The sequence below is a fragment of the Gossypium raimondii genome, chromosome 10, assembly GCF_025698545.1.
Source record: "Gossypium raimondii isolate GPD5lz chromosome 10, ASM2569854v1, whole genome shotgun sequence".
NCBI classification, from domain to species: Eukaryota; Viridiplantae; Streptophyta; class Magnoliopsida; order Malvales; family Malvaceae; genus Gossypium; species Gossypium raimondii.
In genome coordinates, this window is record NC_068574.1 from 59081963 (window position 1) to 59097606 (window position 15644).

Sequence of the window (15644 nt, forward strand, 5' to 3'; positions counted from 1 at the left end):
TAACAGTGACGGAGGTTACTGATCAGTTGCCCAAGCTGGAATAAGGAAATATGTTTGGGTGCTTATGCGAAAAGCTCAATTTCGTTTGGATTCAAAACAAATGGTAATTGACTCTTCTATTTTCATCATAGCTTTACTAATGCTTTATAAAGTGACCATAGAGACGCCCTTTTCATTGTAGGTTGACTTGCTCTACTGAAGTACGAGGCTGCAACTTTTGGTAAAATGTGAAAGGTTATTTCAGTTTTTGTAAAACTACTATTTGAACTGTTCCATTTCACGTTATACCCTCAAAATTGAACTTCAAGTGCATCATGCTCGGCATTGGGCTACAAACATGTAAACTTTTACCAGTAAGGTTGTGTAGACCCCTGTTTTAAGGATTTGCCAACTTTTGATGGTTACCATATCAATGTCAGCGTAAAGCTATCAAGTATCTTCACAAATATCATATATATATATTATTCCCTAATGAGGGATCAAAGTAGGCAGCTATCTATTAATGATACGGCTGAATCTGAAAAGACGGCTGAAATTGAATCAATGGGTTGTTGGTATTTGCCTGATGGAAGAACAGGGCATAATGTTACGCAGATTCTGATCAAGTTTTAAATTTTCAGTTGTAGGCATAACTGGTTGTTGCCATTTGGTTGTTGATCCTCTGATTTTACGGTTGACTGTCTTGCTTATACGTTGCAAGGTTGGCGGGTCTCAAGTATGAATTTCCAAGCCGGCTTTCATCCATAATTAACTAAGTGTTCCAATCCATGGAGTTTATGGTTTATTAGTGTAACTGTTCATTTGGTTATGGATTGGTTCTTAAGGTGTTTTGATGCTTTGCTCCAAGCAACACCCTTTAATTGATGAGAATCTGATACACTAATCAATTTGTTGCGATAAGAGTTTATGGGCTTGTAGGAGCCTCTCCCCAAATCGCTAGCAAAAGAAACAAAAGGATTAATGCACTTCGATAATGGCAGATTTATGTTTGTTACGAAAGGTGAAGAGCCCAAGACCCTCCAACCTCCTCGGAACAGTTTGAAATCGTTCCAAAATATGCTCTAGCAAATGTTCCAAGCCATCTCCTGCGACAGCTTTCCCTTAAAGGTAGTTTTCTCATTCGTGGCTGAGTCTAGTCTTAATTTTTATTTATATCTTTTATATCCAATTTATAATTCTTATTTGGGATTTTTATTTCATTATTTGTTGTCTATGATGCTCATTGTTGAAAAACAAAAAAAATAATTGATTTCAACTAAGAAAATATATTAAAACGACAATTAATCACAATTTTGATTTCAATTACTTTCATTTTTTAAAGTGATAAATTAAGGACAATTAATCACAACGTTAATGTTTTTCATCAATTATACATAATTTTCTTGATATAATAATAAATTAAGCCCTCAAAGTTTACACATTCTATCAATTTGTTATTGATTTAACAAATTTAACCCACAACATTTACACATTTTGTCAATTTGATCATGATTTAACATATTTAACCCATAATAATTACACATTCTATCAATATTTACGCATAAAATATATAATCATCAAGGATTAAATTTGTTTTATACTAATCAAAATTATGTATAATTAAGAGAAACTATTAGCACTTGATTAATTGTTTGTGGTTACTTTCAAAATCAATAAGGATTAAGTTACTCTATTTCTTTTAGAGTGACCAATTTGTTCAATATCAAAAGATATTTTTTATTTTTTTAATTTCATAGGTAAAAAAATCTCAAAAAAGAAAATCTTTAAAATAAAAAAATAGTATGTTTTATATAATTATTTAAAGTTACTCTGACATTATTTGGATTAACATTTTGGTCACCTCCATGTGAAGTGAAGAAAATTGACAATGTCACACAATTATTATTTTTCCCTCCATACCCCTATGCCACCTAAGAAAGTTGAATTATTAAGGCACAAAAGTACTAAGGAGTAGGAGCTAGAAAAAGAGGCAAATTTTGCCACGGTTAGTAGTTAGGGGCGAAGTAAGAGAATTATATTAAGGGCTAATTTTGGAGATTAAACTGTAATTTTATTATTATATTTACTATTTCCGGGGGTTAAGGCTATTGTTTTCCCTTTGTCTTTGCCTTGCTACTAGTTGACTAACACAGCCTTATATGGTAATACTCTTATCGAATATAAAGCCTTGTTTAAATGGAGATATTCATAAGAGGAAAAATACCAAATAATAGAAGCTCGCCCATGCCTGGTCACTGTAACCCCCTTTGTGAGGAGGCACATCTTCTCCTGAAGTTACGGGATTATTTTACCAAGTTCCTTAGATAGAGTTGTCTCATGCCCTTAGGTATTTTCTACCTACCCACTTTTGTCGGTTTTGGGTACAAGTACCCTTTTGTTAAAGGTCGTTCAAGCTTTTCCTGGGAGTATAGCATGGGTTATTTCAATGTCATAGCCTAGTACTCGAACACTGGCTTGGGACATTTTCTCTACCCCTTCTTATCCTGAAAAAGTAGGGCCATCTTACATCCTTAAACCATTTCGGCTAACCTAGCTATACATCATATAATTAAAAAGATGATAAGTTAAAAGAAATCTACTCAGTGTTTGAATTTTAATTTATTGATTAGAATATAGTACGTTATATAAATAACAATGAAGATGCATATGATTTCTAAGAGTTTTCATGTTACTAGAAAGAAATTATAATTTTGACTTCCACTAACAATTTCATAAAATAATAATTTATCAAATCAAAATTATTCAAATACAAATTCAAAATATTTGAATCAAAATTAAATTGGAGCTCCTCACTCAGGCTTCTACTTTTGTGCCTTGATAATTCAGTGGCAGCACTTCCCCCTTGCCTTAATTGTTGAAAATTGAATAAAAATTGTACCTTTCATTTCCTTCCCTCAGACAAGTTGTTCATTGTTGCTCCCACCCTTCAGTCTTCTCTAAAATAATGTAGGAATTCCAAGTCACTATAATTAGGTGATGAGGATGGTACTTACTTTTTTTCCTGAAATCAGGTATTCATCGTTAATAATAGTGATTGACTTTTTTGTTGCGAATTTGTACAAGAGCTTATGTAAGAGTTTAATATAGTTCAATAATTATTTTATAATTTTTTAAAGTTAAATAATCAAAATCTAAATTAAAAATTTAGAGAACTTACACGTAGTTTACCCAAAAACATATCGATATGATCCCCCATTGGAGTCCGAAGCCAAAGCTCACAATTTGGGTTAACATTTGACATTTGGGGTTTCAAATTGAGAATTAATTTAAATAAATAACAATTAGCAATTAATTGAGAATAGACAAATTACTTTCCAAATAGTGTAGTATTGAATATATGTTTACTTAATTAAAGGTCTCTTTTTTATTCAATTATTTTCTCCAACTCAAATTTAGCAAATTATTATGGTATGAGAATTATAAGAATGGTTTTTGGAACTAAATCAGTGAGTGAAGTTGTAAAATTACTTTTTTTTATTTAATTACTTTAATAATTGGTTTAGTTTCGATTAAAAAAATTATAAAAAAAATTATCCATGATTTAGCCCTTAAATTATATATATTTTCTCACTTTAGTCGAGTTTAGACTTGCCTATGGGTCGTCTCAAATGTCCACCTGAAAAGCGAAATGAATTAGGCAAATATATATTAGTCTGGATAAAAAAATAATGCTCGTTTTCTAAACAGAATGGGCCTCGGGTAAGCTTTTCTTGCTCAACCCGGCCCGAATTTGCAAAAAAGAAAAAACTATTGTTGTTTTTTTACTATTTTATCATTGTTTTAGTATCATTTCGTTATTATATTGCTACTATTTTGTTGTTATTGTTTGAATAATGTGTAACTTTTGTTTTATTATTAATTTTGCTACTATTTTAGAGGTATTTGTTTATTAAGTTGCACTTATCTTAGTTTTTTAAGTATTTTTTATTTCTATTTGTTAAGAAACACTTATTTCAATTTTTTTAGTGTATTTGATGTATTATTTTAGAGGTATTTGTTTATTAAGTTGCACTTATCTTAGTTTTTTAAGTATTTTTTTATTTCTATTTGTTAAGAAACACTTATTTCAATTTTTTTAGTGTATTTGATGTATTATTTTAAAAATTTATTTTTATATTAAAAATATAAAAAAATTAATACGGGCATGCTAGGTTGAATTTAGGTTTTAATATTTTAATCTAAGTTGGGTTTGAATAAAAATTTAAGCCTATTTTTCGAGCTGAACCGAGCTTGGGATGAATTTGAATTTTTTTGTATACCTTAAATCTAAAAATTTTAAATAATTTATTTAATAAAATAGATTAAAATAAGGGTTTCGACTCAAATCATGATGAATTGAGCCATCGAACTTGAGAAATTAAAATGTGAACAGAAATGGGCTCTTCAAAAACCCTTACCCTAGCCCAAGAAGATCCCCAAAAAATTTCAACTTATAACCCTAATTTGCCTCTCAACTACACTATAAATCCTACCTTCAACAAGAATCATTAAGCATTTGTATCTTCTAAAAAACCCTTCGTTCGTCTAAGGTTTCTCTTTAGAAATTTTCTCTTCGCAGAGAGTAATTTTTGCCTTCATTTTTTTTTTCTCTTTATTTTTCCATTTTCAATCTGGGGTTTTTTCCAAAATGAGTTAAAAATCCAATCTTTACACTAGATGTGAACCCTAATCCCATTTATTTTATCTGGGTTTTGAATAAAATCTGCACTTGTTTGTACACTTATGAAATAAAGGAACCATTTTTAATGCTTTGTTTCTTAACAAGAGTGCAGAAATAAAAAGCTTGATTTTTTGCTTCTTTTAAAACAAAGAAACCAAGGATTAAGCAGCGGCCAGACAACCGTAGCGATGGTATCCACAGATGAAGGGCTAATTTCTTTTTTAATCCCTTCTTTGTCTACTGATTCCATCTCACACTTCGTTTTTAAAATTTTTAGGGTTCATCACTTTTGAATTGATTGAAAAAGCTTTAATCAAAGTCGAAACTTGGGTGAAAAAATGGGTTTTTTTTATATGATTTTACCATTATCAATGCTTTTTTTATGTTTTTTCAATTTGTGAAATCAAATGAGAAAATATCTCAAAATAAAACGACATTAATCTATCAATCAATCAAACTGATTTTTATTTGATCAGATAAAAATCATTAAATATCATATTGATGGGAATTGCAGAGGTTTACTTTTGTAATTTTTATGATATATATTATCAGATATATTTTACATCTTAATATATCGTTAATAAAAGTCAAAATTTTTAACAGGTTAAATTTTGATACTAGTCCCTATATTTTGTTAAAGTTATTAATTTGGTCCCAATATTTTTAAATTTTAATATTTTAGTCTTTATCAAATTGATAATTGTTAAAGTTAAAGTTTTGTTATTTTTAAAATTTATTGCATCAAACATATTATCATATATTCGATATCATGTTGACTTGTTATTTTCATATTATTTTACAAAAATTTAATTAATAGGTTAACAACGTCATTTGAGTCAAAATTAAAATTTTAAAATTACAACTTAAAATGATCCAATCAAAAGATACGGACTAAATCTACTATTATACTTACAATACATAATTAGCAATTGAATTTAAACAATTAGATTTAGCCGTAACTATTTATGTTAAGACTAAAATTTCAAAAAATGCGAGATTGATTTTGACCAATTTGAAAAATACAGAGACTAAAGCTAACTAAATTAAAGTATAATGACTAAATCTATAATTTTATAAAGTACAAGGACTAATAAAAATTTTAACCTTTTAATATAATATTTTTAAATATTATTTTGATTTTTATTATTTTCAAAAGTTTTTACTTTTAGAATGAATGGTCTAATTTAACCTTCAGTCCAATTCTTACCACATTGATAAACACTAACAATGCATAATTTAATAAAAATTTTCAAGTAATTTATAAAAAAAAAAGGCTCAGATTAAGTAAATTAAACACACATTTCATTTTAAATTAAAATTATAAATATAATATATGTTAAAAAATAAAAATAAAGTATCATCAAAGCTGCGGGCTGCAATCTTCCCAAGCCACTTCAGCCCCCATTACTTCACCACTCTTTTTTTTCTCTTTTTACCAACACTCAAAAATCAAAATTTTACCACACTTTCCCTCATTTTCCCGGAAAATAAAATAAAGATATTAAAACCAAACAAAAATCCAAAAAAGGAACTATGTGAAGATCTAGATTTAGACCCTGAAATTTTTGCCAGTGAAAGTTTGACCAAATTGCCAATGAGAAGGGACAATGTTCCACGAAGTAGAGGTCCGACGGTCGCTGCCGGTGACCCTAAACGACAGAGATTGGCCGACTAAAACGGCGTTGGATTGCCAGTTTTGGCCCCAGTTTCGGCTCATGCTCATCCACTCCGTTTTCGACCCTTTAACGCTTGCTTTCACGATATCGCCGGCGCCGGCCACGTTTGTGATCAGGACCAAGTTGAAGTATCGGAAACCGTTGATTGTGAATCTGATTCCTCCTCGTTTCCGGCATGGCACCCTGAAGAATCATATGAAAAAGGAAATGAAGATTGGGTCAAATCTATTGACACTAATTGTTGAAGTTCGAAAAATAGGTCTAATATTTAAGATGGTAAAGCATTTGAACCGGATGAGATCATCTCACCATATTGGTTGGACAGCGAATCGATTAAAGTATCAGTTTGAAGAAAGTTACTAGAGCAATTAACTTGAAATTGATACAAATCAAAAAAATTATTAGAAAGTTAATTCAGGATTTGATACAAATCAATTGAATCGAGTAAAAAATTAATTTAATTAAGAAAAATTTTTTATTTTTTAATTATTTTTAATTATTTAATAATTTATTTAATCAAAGTAAATACACTAATCAGACAGATGAGTCGATGATTTGATCCAATCGATCATCCATCCGATTTTGAAAACTTTGGAGTAAAGATAAGAAAAAAAACTATATTTTTTATGTCATATATGGGTCTAATTTGATATTATAGAAAATAAAGGGTTAGATTATTTATATAAATTGAGAGTAGCAAAGGATCAAATTCAGAATTTAACCTTTTCTTTTTAAAGTTCTGTTTGTTTCCTGGGAATTTTTCTTTCTTTTCCTTTTTTTATTTACCTGCGGTAAGAGACGGGGACAATGCCAGCACGGTACTCAGCGATCTTAAGGAACATAGGCATAGCAAGATCAAAATGAGAACGAGGAGGGTTACACCAGCCGCCATTATCATTAGGAAGAGCATAATTCGGCGGGCAAAAATTGGTTGCGGTGATGAAAATCGACGGACTACCCGAATGACACCATTGTGGATCATTTGCACATTTGATCTCAAAACAAGCACCACAGCTAAATCCATTGTTGAAAAGAGCAGTGCTTAAAGCCGCCGTGTTGACACCATAGCCTTGGCTGTATAAATTTCCAAAACCACAAGCTCCACCTACAGGGAAAAAAATAGAAATTTGAAATCGTCGTGGTTTTGAGGATTAAAAACTTGGTTTAATGCATTTTTGTTGGGTTTAGTTTGAAAATTTTGAAAATACCCATTGTTCCAGAAGCATCGTTGCCGCCATAGAAGGTGGCGTGAGCGGATTGCCACGCGCCGCCGGAATAAACGCCGGGAATCCTAGCTTCGACTGCCGTTGAAATGATGATCAAGTAAACTAGATAAGTAAATCCTTTAATGGCCATTTTTTTTTTCTTTTGGGTGAAGAGCTAAAGGTGGTGAAGTGAAGGTTGAGGGTTTTGGTGTGCTATTTATGCACGTAAAAAGATCAAAGAGACCAATTTTAAATATTTACATAAAATTAAAAGCTTTTATATTTGTTTTTCTTTTAATATCTTTTTTATGCTTTTTTTTCATTCTGTTCATATTAATAGTCGTCACTGTTTTTTTCAATAATATTAATTTCAAAGTTTGATAATTTATCATCCGATTTAAATATAAATAACATAAATTAATTTTGATTTGAAATCGAAAATTTAATTTGACAAATTCGAATTCAAACACGACTTAACTCAATTTGACAACTTAAACCTAAATTGCTCTAAACATAAAACACTAGAACTTTAATCAACTTGAGCTCGAAGAAGTAATCCAAAATTACATGAACCATAATTCAAAATTATTTGAACCCACAAATATTCAATTTGAAAAACTCAAGTCTCAAACCCACTTGACATAAACCTAAAATGAACGGAAATGACTCGAGTATAAAATGATTTAATCCAAAATTAGACCTGATTATAGTTCGAGTCGGGTTTGGTTCGAGCCGAGCCAATGTAGAATTTTAGACGCGCTTTCTAGCCCTGGGCACAACCTGAAAAATGAGTTTAAAATTTTACCTAAGCCTAGTCCATATTAAAAATGCTAAACCCGATCCCAACCCGGTACAACTATAATAATTTTTTAGATGATTTTTATATAAAAAAAATAAAATTTAAAATTATAATACATCAAATACACTAAAAATATTAAAATAAATGTTTACCACCAAAACTAAAATACAATAAAAAAGTTTAGGCATGTGATTCGGGAAGAGCCAAAAAATTCTACCCAATGCCCAACCCATCGTAAAAACAAACCTTATTTTTTATCTAAGCTCATTTTCCGAACCTATATTTTTACTTAAAACTCGTATTCTTTTAGGTGACCCAACTTATATTAAGTTTACACAAAATGAATCAAAACTAGAATTAATTAAATTCGAACTCGATCCAAAATCAATTTATCTAGTCCATCTTTAATTAATAATTATATGGCATAAATCATTAATATATTTTAAATTTCTATGTATATTTAAGGCAAGTTTCAAAAGGGAGAGACTGAGATTTAGGTCAAATGGCCCATTGACCCGCATTCATCGGCCCACGTATTACGCCGTGCATTAGCCGTACGTTATAACGTTCTTTTGAGGGCTCAGTCATTTTCACACCAATGTTTACTCTTTTATTTCTTTTAGTCAAATTTTCTAATTTCTTATTTAAAAAGTTATAAATCCTCAAATTATGACTCAGATTTTGAATTCATCTTAGAATTTTAAATATATCTCAATTGAATCCTTAAGTTGCGAATCTCATTTCGAGTTCTTCTATTAATCCGACTGTTAACTTGTGCTCAAACTTTTTCATTAAATTAACAATTAACTCAAACATTAAATGTCAAATCAAATCTAATGCTAAAAATAGTGATTAAATATTAGGGTGTCTATTTAAAAATTTTGAAGGGTCTAACTAAAATTTTAAAATCTTGAGGGTTTAATTGAAATAATTTTAATTCAATCAATTGGATTTATTATCATTTGAATCCATGATTTGAAGTCTTATGATTTAAGTTTGTCAAATCTCGATCGAAACTATTTCCATTTATTAACCTGAAATAATTTAATTCAATCCATTTAATGATTTCCTCTTAAATGTAATTATTTTCTATGATCATCAATAACTATTCATTATAAATAATTGGACATAATGAAGGTTATTTTAGTTTATGATAATACGTGAAGAATGAGAATTATTTATACCTACCAATTAATGAGTATTGGTCAATTTGCAGTTTTAGTCCTTGTAGTATACACAACTTGGAGATTTAAAATAAAAATAATTCAAAAATATATATTATTTACTTCTTGACAAAGTCTCTTCCAAGCTTGAGTTTATTTATTTTTCAATATTGAATCGGATTTTAGTATAAATTTCAAATTAAATTAAAAAATTTATTGTTCAAAGTCGCTTTTAAGATATATTGAACAAATAGTTCGAATATTGAAGAGACCTTATCACCATTTAAGAAGTAATTAACCTAACATAATATTTTTTATTTTTGAAACTCCTTATAATTTTTTTATAAGTTTATGAAAATTTTAAATATTTTAAAAGTGTTTATTTTGTTTTTTAAATTTTAAAAGATGTTTTTCATAATTTTTGAATTTTTTAATCCTTTTAGGATTTTTTTATTTTAAAGAGTATGGACCAAATTAGAAAAACTATAAATGTTGAGTGTTAAAAAATTATTCTACATTTTTATAATTGCAAATTGAATGAATGGATCAATTTCTTTTTAAGTATAGGCACCTTTGATATATTTAAACTAATAAAATATTATGATGTGAAAGAAAATTATACTTATTTTTCATTGGAAACTATGAATAAATATCAAAACTATACATGAACATAGGTCAAATGTGCAGTATAATACATGAACTCGATTTTGTCCAATTTTATAAATGAAATTACGACTTGATTTAATTTTCACAAATTACTAAAATAATTATTGATATAATATCGTTATAAGTCTACATATTGCATACATAAATAATTATATTCATCTAATATGGTCAAAAGAAAGTGATGTATTTATTTCTTCAAATGTGTATAATTGAATCATAATCAAAGTTTTATCGTATAATTGTACCAAATCAAAGTTCATGTATCAAATTACACATTGAAACAAAGTTCATGTGTAGTTTTGAGATTTATCTCTAAAAATACAAAGAGAAACTAATCTTGATTGTCTTTTGGATGAAGTAAATTATACTACAAGTATAGATAATTAGCTATATAATTAATTATAGTAAAATGATTGATTTAGATTAAGTTTAAATCATGTACAAAAGACATGTATAAATACAAAAGTGATAAATTTATAGTTTAATCCTTGTAAATTTATAAAATTTTAAATTATTATATTAATAAAATTACATTTTAACTCTCAACAATATATAACTCAAGTCAAAGCCTCTGGAATTCTTTTTAATAACCCTTGTATATATATAATTTATTTGTTTTGTTGTAAATTTTAGATTCAAATTTGTTATATATCTCAATATATAATTATATTAAAATTGAATCTTAATTAATTTATATATAATGAAGGTATTTATTTTCACAATTACATAGCAAATAAAAGTTAAACCTGAATTTTTAAATTTATATTCTAAATATAACATTATGGAATATTAAAAATAAAAAATAATACACGTGACAATTTCTTAATCTACATGTCAAATTAAAAAGTTTAACAATAGATGTATCAAAAATAAACTTAATACAAATTATGGGAGTTTGGTGAAATGGCAAAAGTCTCTCTTACTTTAATGAGTGATCGATGGTCCAATCTTTGCTCTGGGTATAGAACAACTTTAAAACTCATGACCAACATCAACTCTTTTAATAAACTTGAAAATCGTAAAAAAATTAACCACTATGCTCACTCCAATACATACATTGGAAAATTAAAAAAGATAACTTATTACCCACTCAAGTAATTGAAAAAATGTTTTAAAAATAAAATAAATAAATAAATAAAGTGATGCAAAGTGGTTTATGGTAGGAAAAAAGGAAAAGGGAAAATTAGTTGGTGCAGAAGTAGTTGACAGTTAAAAGGTATAGAATTTGTCTAGTCCTAAATAATTTAATGAGAAAATTAATTATTGGAATTTTTGTTTCATACTTTGATTCTACTTTTTGGGTTTTAAGGAAAAATTTTGCTAAAAGAAATGTGATTTTGCAAATTCATAAAATTTTCGAAGTACTCTAAAAAGATATAATTCAATTCAAAATATCGATCGAGTCTTATCTCGATTAGCATGGGTATTGTTGTCAATATAAGAGGACATACATTCAAATGCGCTGAAGCGCATTATTCTCACTTACTCAAGTAATTGAAAATTTATTTTTAAAAAAAAAGGAAAAGAAAAGATGCAAAGTGATTATGGCAGGGAAAAAAGAGAAAGGCAAAATTAGTTGGTGAAGAAGTAGTTGACAGTTAAAGATAAAGAACTTGTCTGGTCCTCAATCATTTCATGAGAAAATTAATTCTTGGAATTTGAGTTTCATGCTTTGATTCTACTTTTCGGGTTTAAGGAAATACTTTGCTAAAAGACATGTCATTTTCACTGTTTTTTTCCTTTGGGACAAAACTTGTATCAATAATTATCTTTATGAGATTTTTTGGTATTCGATAATTATAGTAGGTTTTAATTCATTTTATGTTAAAGTTGAGTTGAATTTTTAAATAGGAATAAAGTTTTTACAGTATTATTTCTTTTCATTTACAATATTTAAATTCGAAGTCGTACTCAAGGAGTATTAGTGGTCTAGCCACAAGTAGGGTGGAGCAAGAACAATCGAAAACCAACCTCAACCAAGGTATTTAGATGGTTATAGAATGTAGATTTAAAAACTGCAGTTACTTGAAACTGAATCGAATTCTATTTTTATTTAATTTATAATTATAATTATTTTTATGATATAAAAATAAATATTTTATATTTAAAATAGTGAAAATAATTTAAAAGTTCTTAAATTCATTTTTTTAAAATATTTATGAAAAATAATTTAAAAATTTGTCAAATAATATTCAAAAATCGTAAAACAAAACTTGCTTTGTCAAAATAAATCTAAAACAAAAAATTAATATGAAAAATTGAGAACAGAATTGAGTCGAATTGAACTATGATGGACAACCTAAAAAAATCCAAAAAACCCAATCGAACTAAATCTATATCACCCCTAGGGGCAAGCAAAAGCCCGATAGAATTATTATTTTAAGCCCTCTGAAAAGTGAAACATTAAGTTTAAACATTTTATCGTAATATTGTTAGTTTTATCGCCCAAAATTTTATAATTTTATCTCGGTCTTTCTAAACAAAATTTCAAACATTTTCCTTGAGGAATATCGAACCTTTTACCACTCAACCTAATAAACATCGGTAACAATAAATAATTTACCAATGTGTGCTTAAAGGAAACCAACAATTTATTCTTGGATAGAGTTATTCACCCAGTTCGATAGATGCAACTTGTATGATTTATATATCTAATTAAATCAATTTTTTTCTTTAAATTCAATTATTATAAAAATATAAATATTATTACAAAGTGTACTTTAGGTTTTTAATTATTCGAAGAATAATTGCCTGATCTTTAGAAGACCATTTTCTTGGCCAAAGGGACCATTACCCAATTTATGTCTCTTCTTTAAGAAAAAAAATGTTCCAAAAAAAAAATATCACAAAATTAATGTTTTATCAATTCTGTTTGAGCTTTACGCAATCCCCAAAAAAAAATTAAAATTAGGGTTCCAGGTTTCTTGAGCAAGCAAATTTGGAATCATATCTTCAACTTTCTTTGCTTTTTTTCTCTCTCTATTACATTTTTGTTTTTGCTTTTATATGCAATAAGTCTATATTATTTATAAATTTTAATTTTTAAAATTTTAGATTTAAACTCATCTGTTAATACCGTTAAAAATATATTTTTATGAATAAACAAGTAAACTTAGTGTTAAACTCAGTAAATTAAGCTCATTTAGTAGATTTTATATTATATATGTCAAAAGATGGATTCTTGGATTTAGGAGGTTTGATACAAATTTTTATTTTGATTAATATTATAATATTATATATGTTTTTTCAAGAGGGAGATTCATTTACACAACTTAGCAGCTTAACAAATTGAAAATGCATTAAAAGAAAGTCTTTATACTTATATAAAATTAATATAGTTGCATTCACCGCCTCAGGTGTGACTTGGGTTTGAGTTGCGTTAGTCACGTTTTTGTTAAGATTTTGCCCTCCTCTTGTACTTCATAAAAAAAAACTAATATAGTTGCAACTTAGCAAGCAAATGCCTCTAGGATAATAGTAAAATTAACAACAAAACAAAAGTTATACATTATCCAAATAATAACGATAAAATAGCAACAATATTATAGCAAAATGATAGCAAACAACAGCAAGCAACAGTAAAAAAATAAATTTAAGCAAATTCAGGCCAGATCAAATGCCAACAAATCTTACCCAATGCCCAGATTTATTTTTTGTTCAAACCTATTTTTTTTGCTAAAACCTTTCCAATTTTCAAAATGGCCTTCAAGCCTAGATAAGTGACCTAACCTATAATCAGATCTACATCAAACCCTACAGTAGGCAATATTCTTATATTCAAACCTAAGCAATTCACAAGAAAAGTGAACATTTGGTCAATGGGCTACAATTTGGGTTCAAAAAGTAAACATATTTGTATCAAACATATTCCAATATGGATACTCATTTTTAAGTAAACCTATTAACTATGATTTGAATTCGAAACACCAAATCAATCAATCTAAGCTCCACTTCAAATTAATTATAAAAAATCAATGATTTCAATTGAAATCTAAAGTCATAACCCAAAATAATTTAAACTGACACAAAAAATTCAAGAATCCAAAACCCAAATTTAACTACAAATGATTCAAACCGAGATTATCTGAAAGTTTTAAACTCAAATTGGTCCAATACAAAACCAGACCGATCCACCAAATAGACATGTTTATTTTCGAATTCGGAGTTTCCCAGCCTCTTGAACAAGGTTTGCAGCTACTGGGTTTGGGCTGTTCTGGCTATCAAGATAGATAACTCGAGGGAGAAATGAATATTTGGGGGTTCAAGGCCCAAATTGAAATAAACAACTTCAGTTTTATTGCACTTTTCCAGTTCACATTTGTACTTTGATAGATCACTCTGAAAACTCAAGTCCTTGTCCATGTTGCATATGGATCAAATATCTTAGGGTTAATTTAACAATTATCTCGGATTTGATAAACGTAAAAATTTGAGATTGTGTCATGTCATCATCTTAACATTTTAAAAGAATTTTTAATGGAATTCAAGTTCAAATATAAAAATAGACTCAAAAAACGTACAGATACCAATATAGACATATTTATCAAGTTCAGGAGCTAAAAATTACATTAATCCAATATCTTAACCTTGTGTATTAAAAAAATGGTGTTTCAAAAAATTAACCCAAACCAAACAAAACCCATATTTTCGAAGTTTCTGCTCATACTCATTTAAATATGTGTTGTACTAAAAAATGAAAAACAAAACCATCATTGTTTGTATGTTGAAGCTTACAAATAAAGAAGCACCTTCTCCAAGTTTAAAGAGTTCTAAAACGAATCCCGTGTGTTGACTTGATAGTCAGGATGTTCACTGTCCTAGGTGTGGCCTGAGTTCGAGTCGCACTAATCGCGTTACTGTTAGGGCGCGTTGCTGCTAGGGCTTTGTCCTCCCATTGTAATTCAAAAAAAAAAAAAAGATATTTCTAAAACAAAAGCCTAAAACTATGTATTTATTGGACCAACCAAATTGGCCTATTTGTAAGGCAAAAAGAACATTGTGTAAAAACATTGAAAGTTTCAAAGTACTGAAAATGGAAGTTCCACAAGTTATAAACTTCAGGAATAATCAAAATGTCTTTTTTGCTTGTTGGGTTTGAACTGTATTTGACACATTTCATTATGTTGCTTGCTGTCTTTGAAATTCTTTCTTTTTTCCCACTTTGGATTGACATGAAATACTTATATCTTATCCATAAAATTGAAGAAAATTTCAAAATATTTTGTGTTGAATTCCGTTCATGGATGTCAATGAAAAAATTGCAGCTATGGACTTCCAATTTTGACTCAAGATCTCATCCTTTTGCATATATACATACGTGACGTACTAAAATATATATAATAATGTGGTCATGTTTTTTTTTCCCCTTATAATTTGAATAAACATGCCACTGATAAATAAGAAGTCCATCTGCAAACTCATCCTTTCGAGGTGACCACTTGGACAACAGATGACCTACTATCTATTGGAAACATA

The 15644-nt window shown here is 28.4% G+C and overlaps 1 protein-coding gene and 1 non-coding gene across 2 annotated transcripts; one reads left to right on the forward strand and one right to left on the reverse strand.

Moving 5' to 3' along the window:
* Window positions 1-4761: 4761 nt before the first annotated feature.
* On the forward strand, window positions 4762-4919 carry LOC128034402 (small nucleolar RNA snoR143). Its single transcript, XR_008190526.1, has one exon. It is a non-coding gene; the product is annotated as a small nucleolar RNA snoR143 (small nucleolar RNA).
* Window positions 4920-5940: 1021 nt separating this feature from the next.
* On the reverse strand, window positions 5941-7733 carry LOC105775184 (expansin-A4). Its single transcript, XM_012597717.2, has 3 exons — window positions 7545-7733; window positions 7123-7441; window positions 5941-6519 (listed from the first exon to the last, which is right to left on the reverse strand). The coding sequence occupies exons 1-3, from the start codon at window positions 7690-7692 to the stop codon at window positions 6210-6212; spliced, it is 777 nt and encodes a 258-aa protein (XP_012453171.1). The 5' UTR covers window positions 7693-7733; the 3' UTR covers window positions 5941-6209.
* Window positions 7734-15644: the final 7911 nt, after the last annotated feature.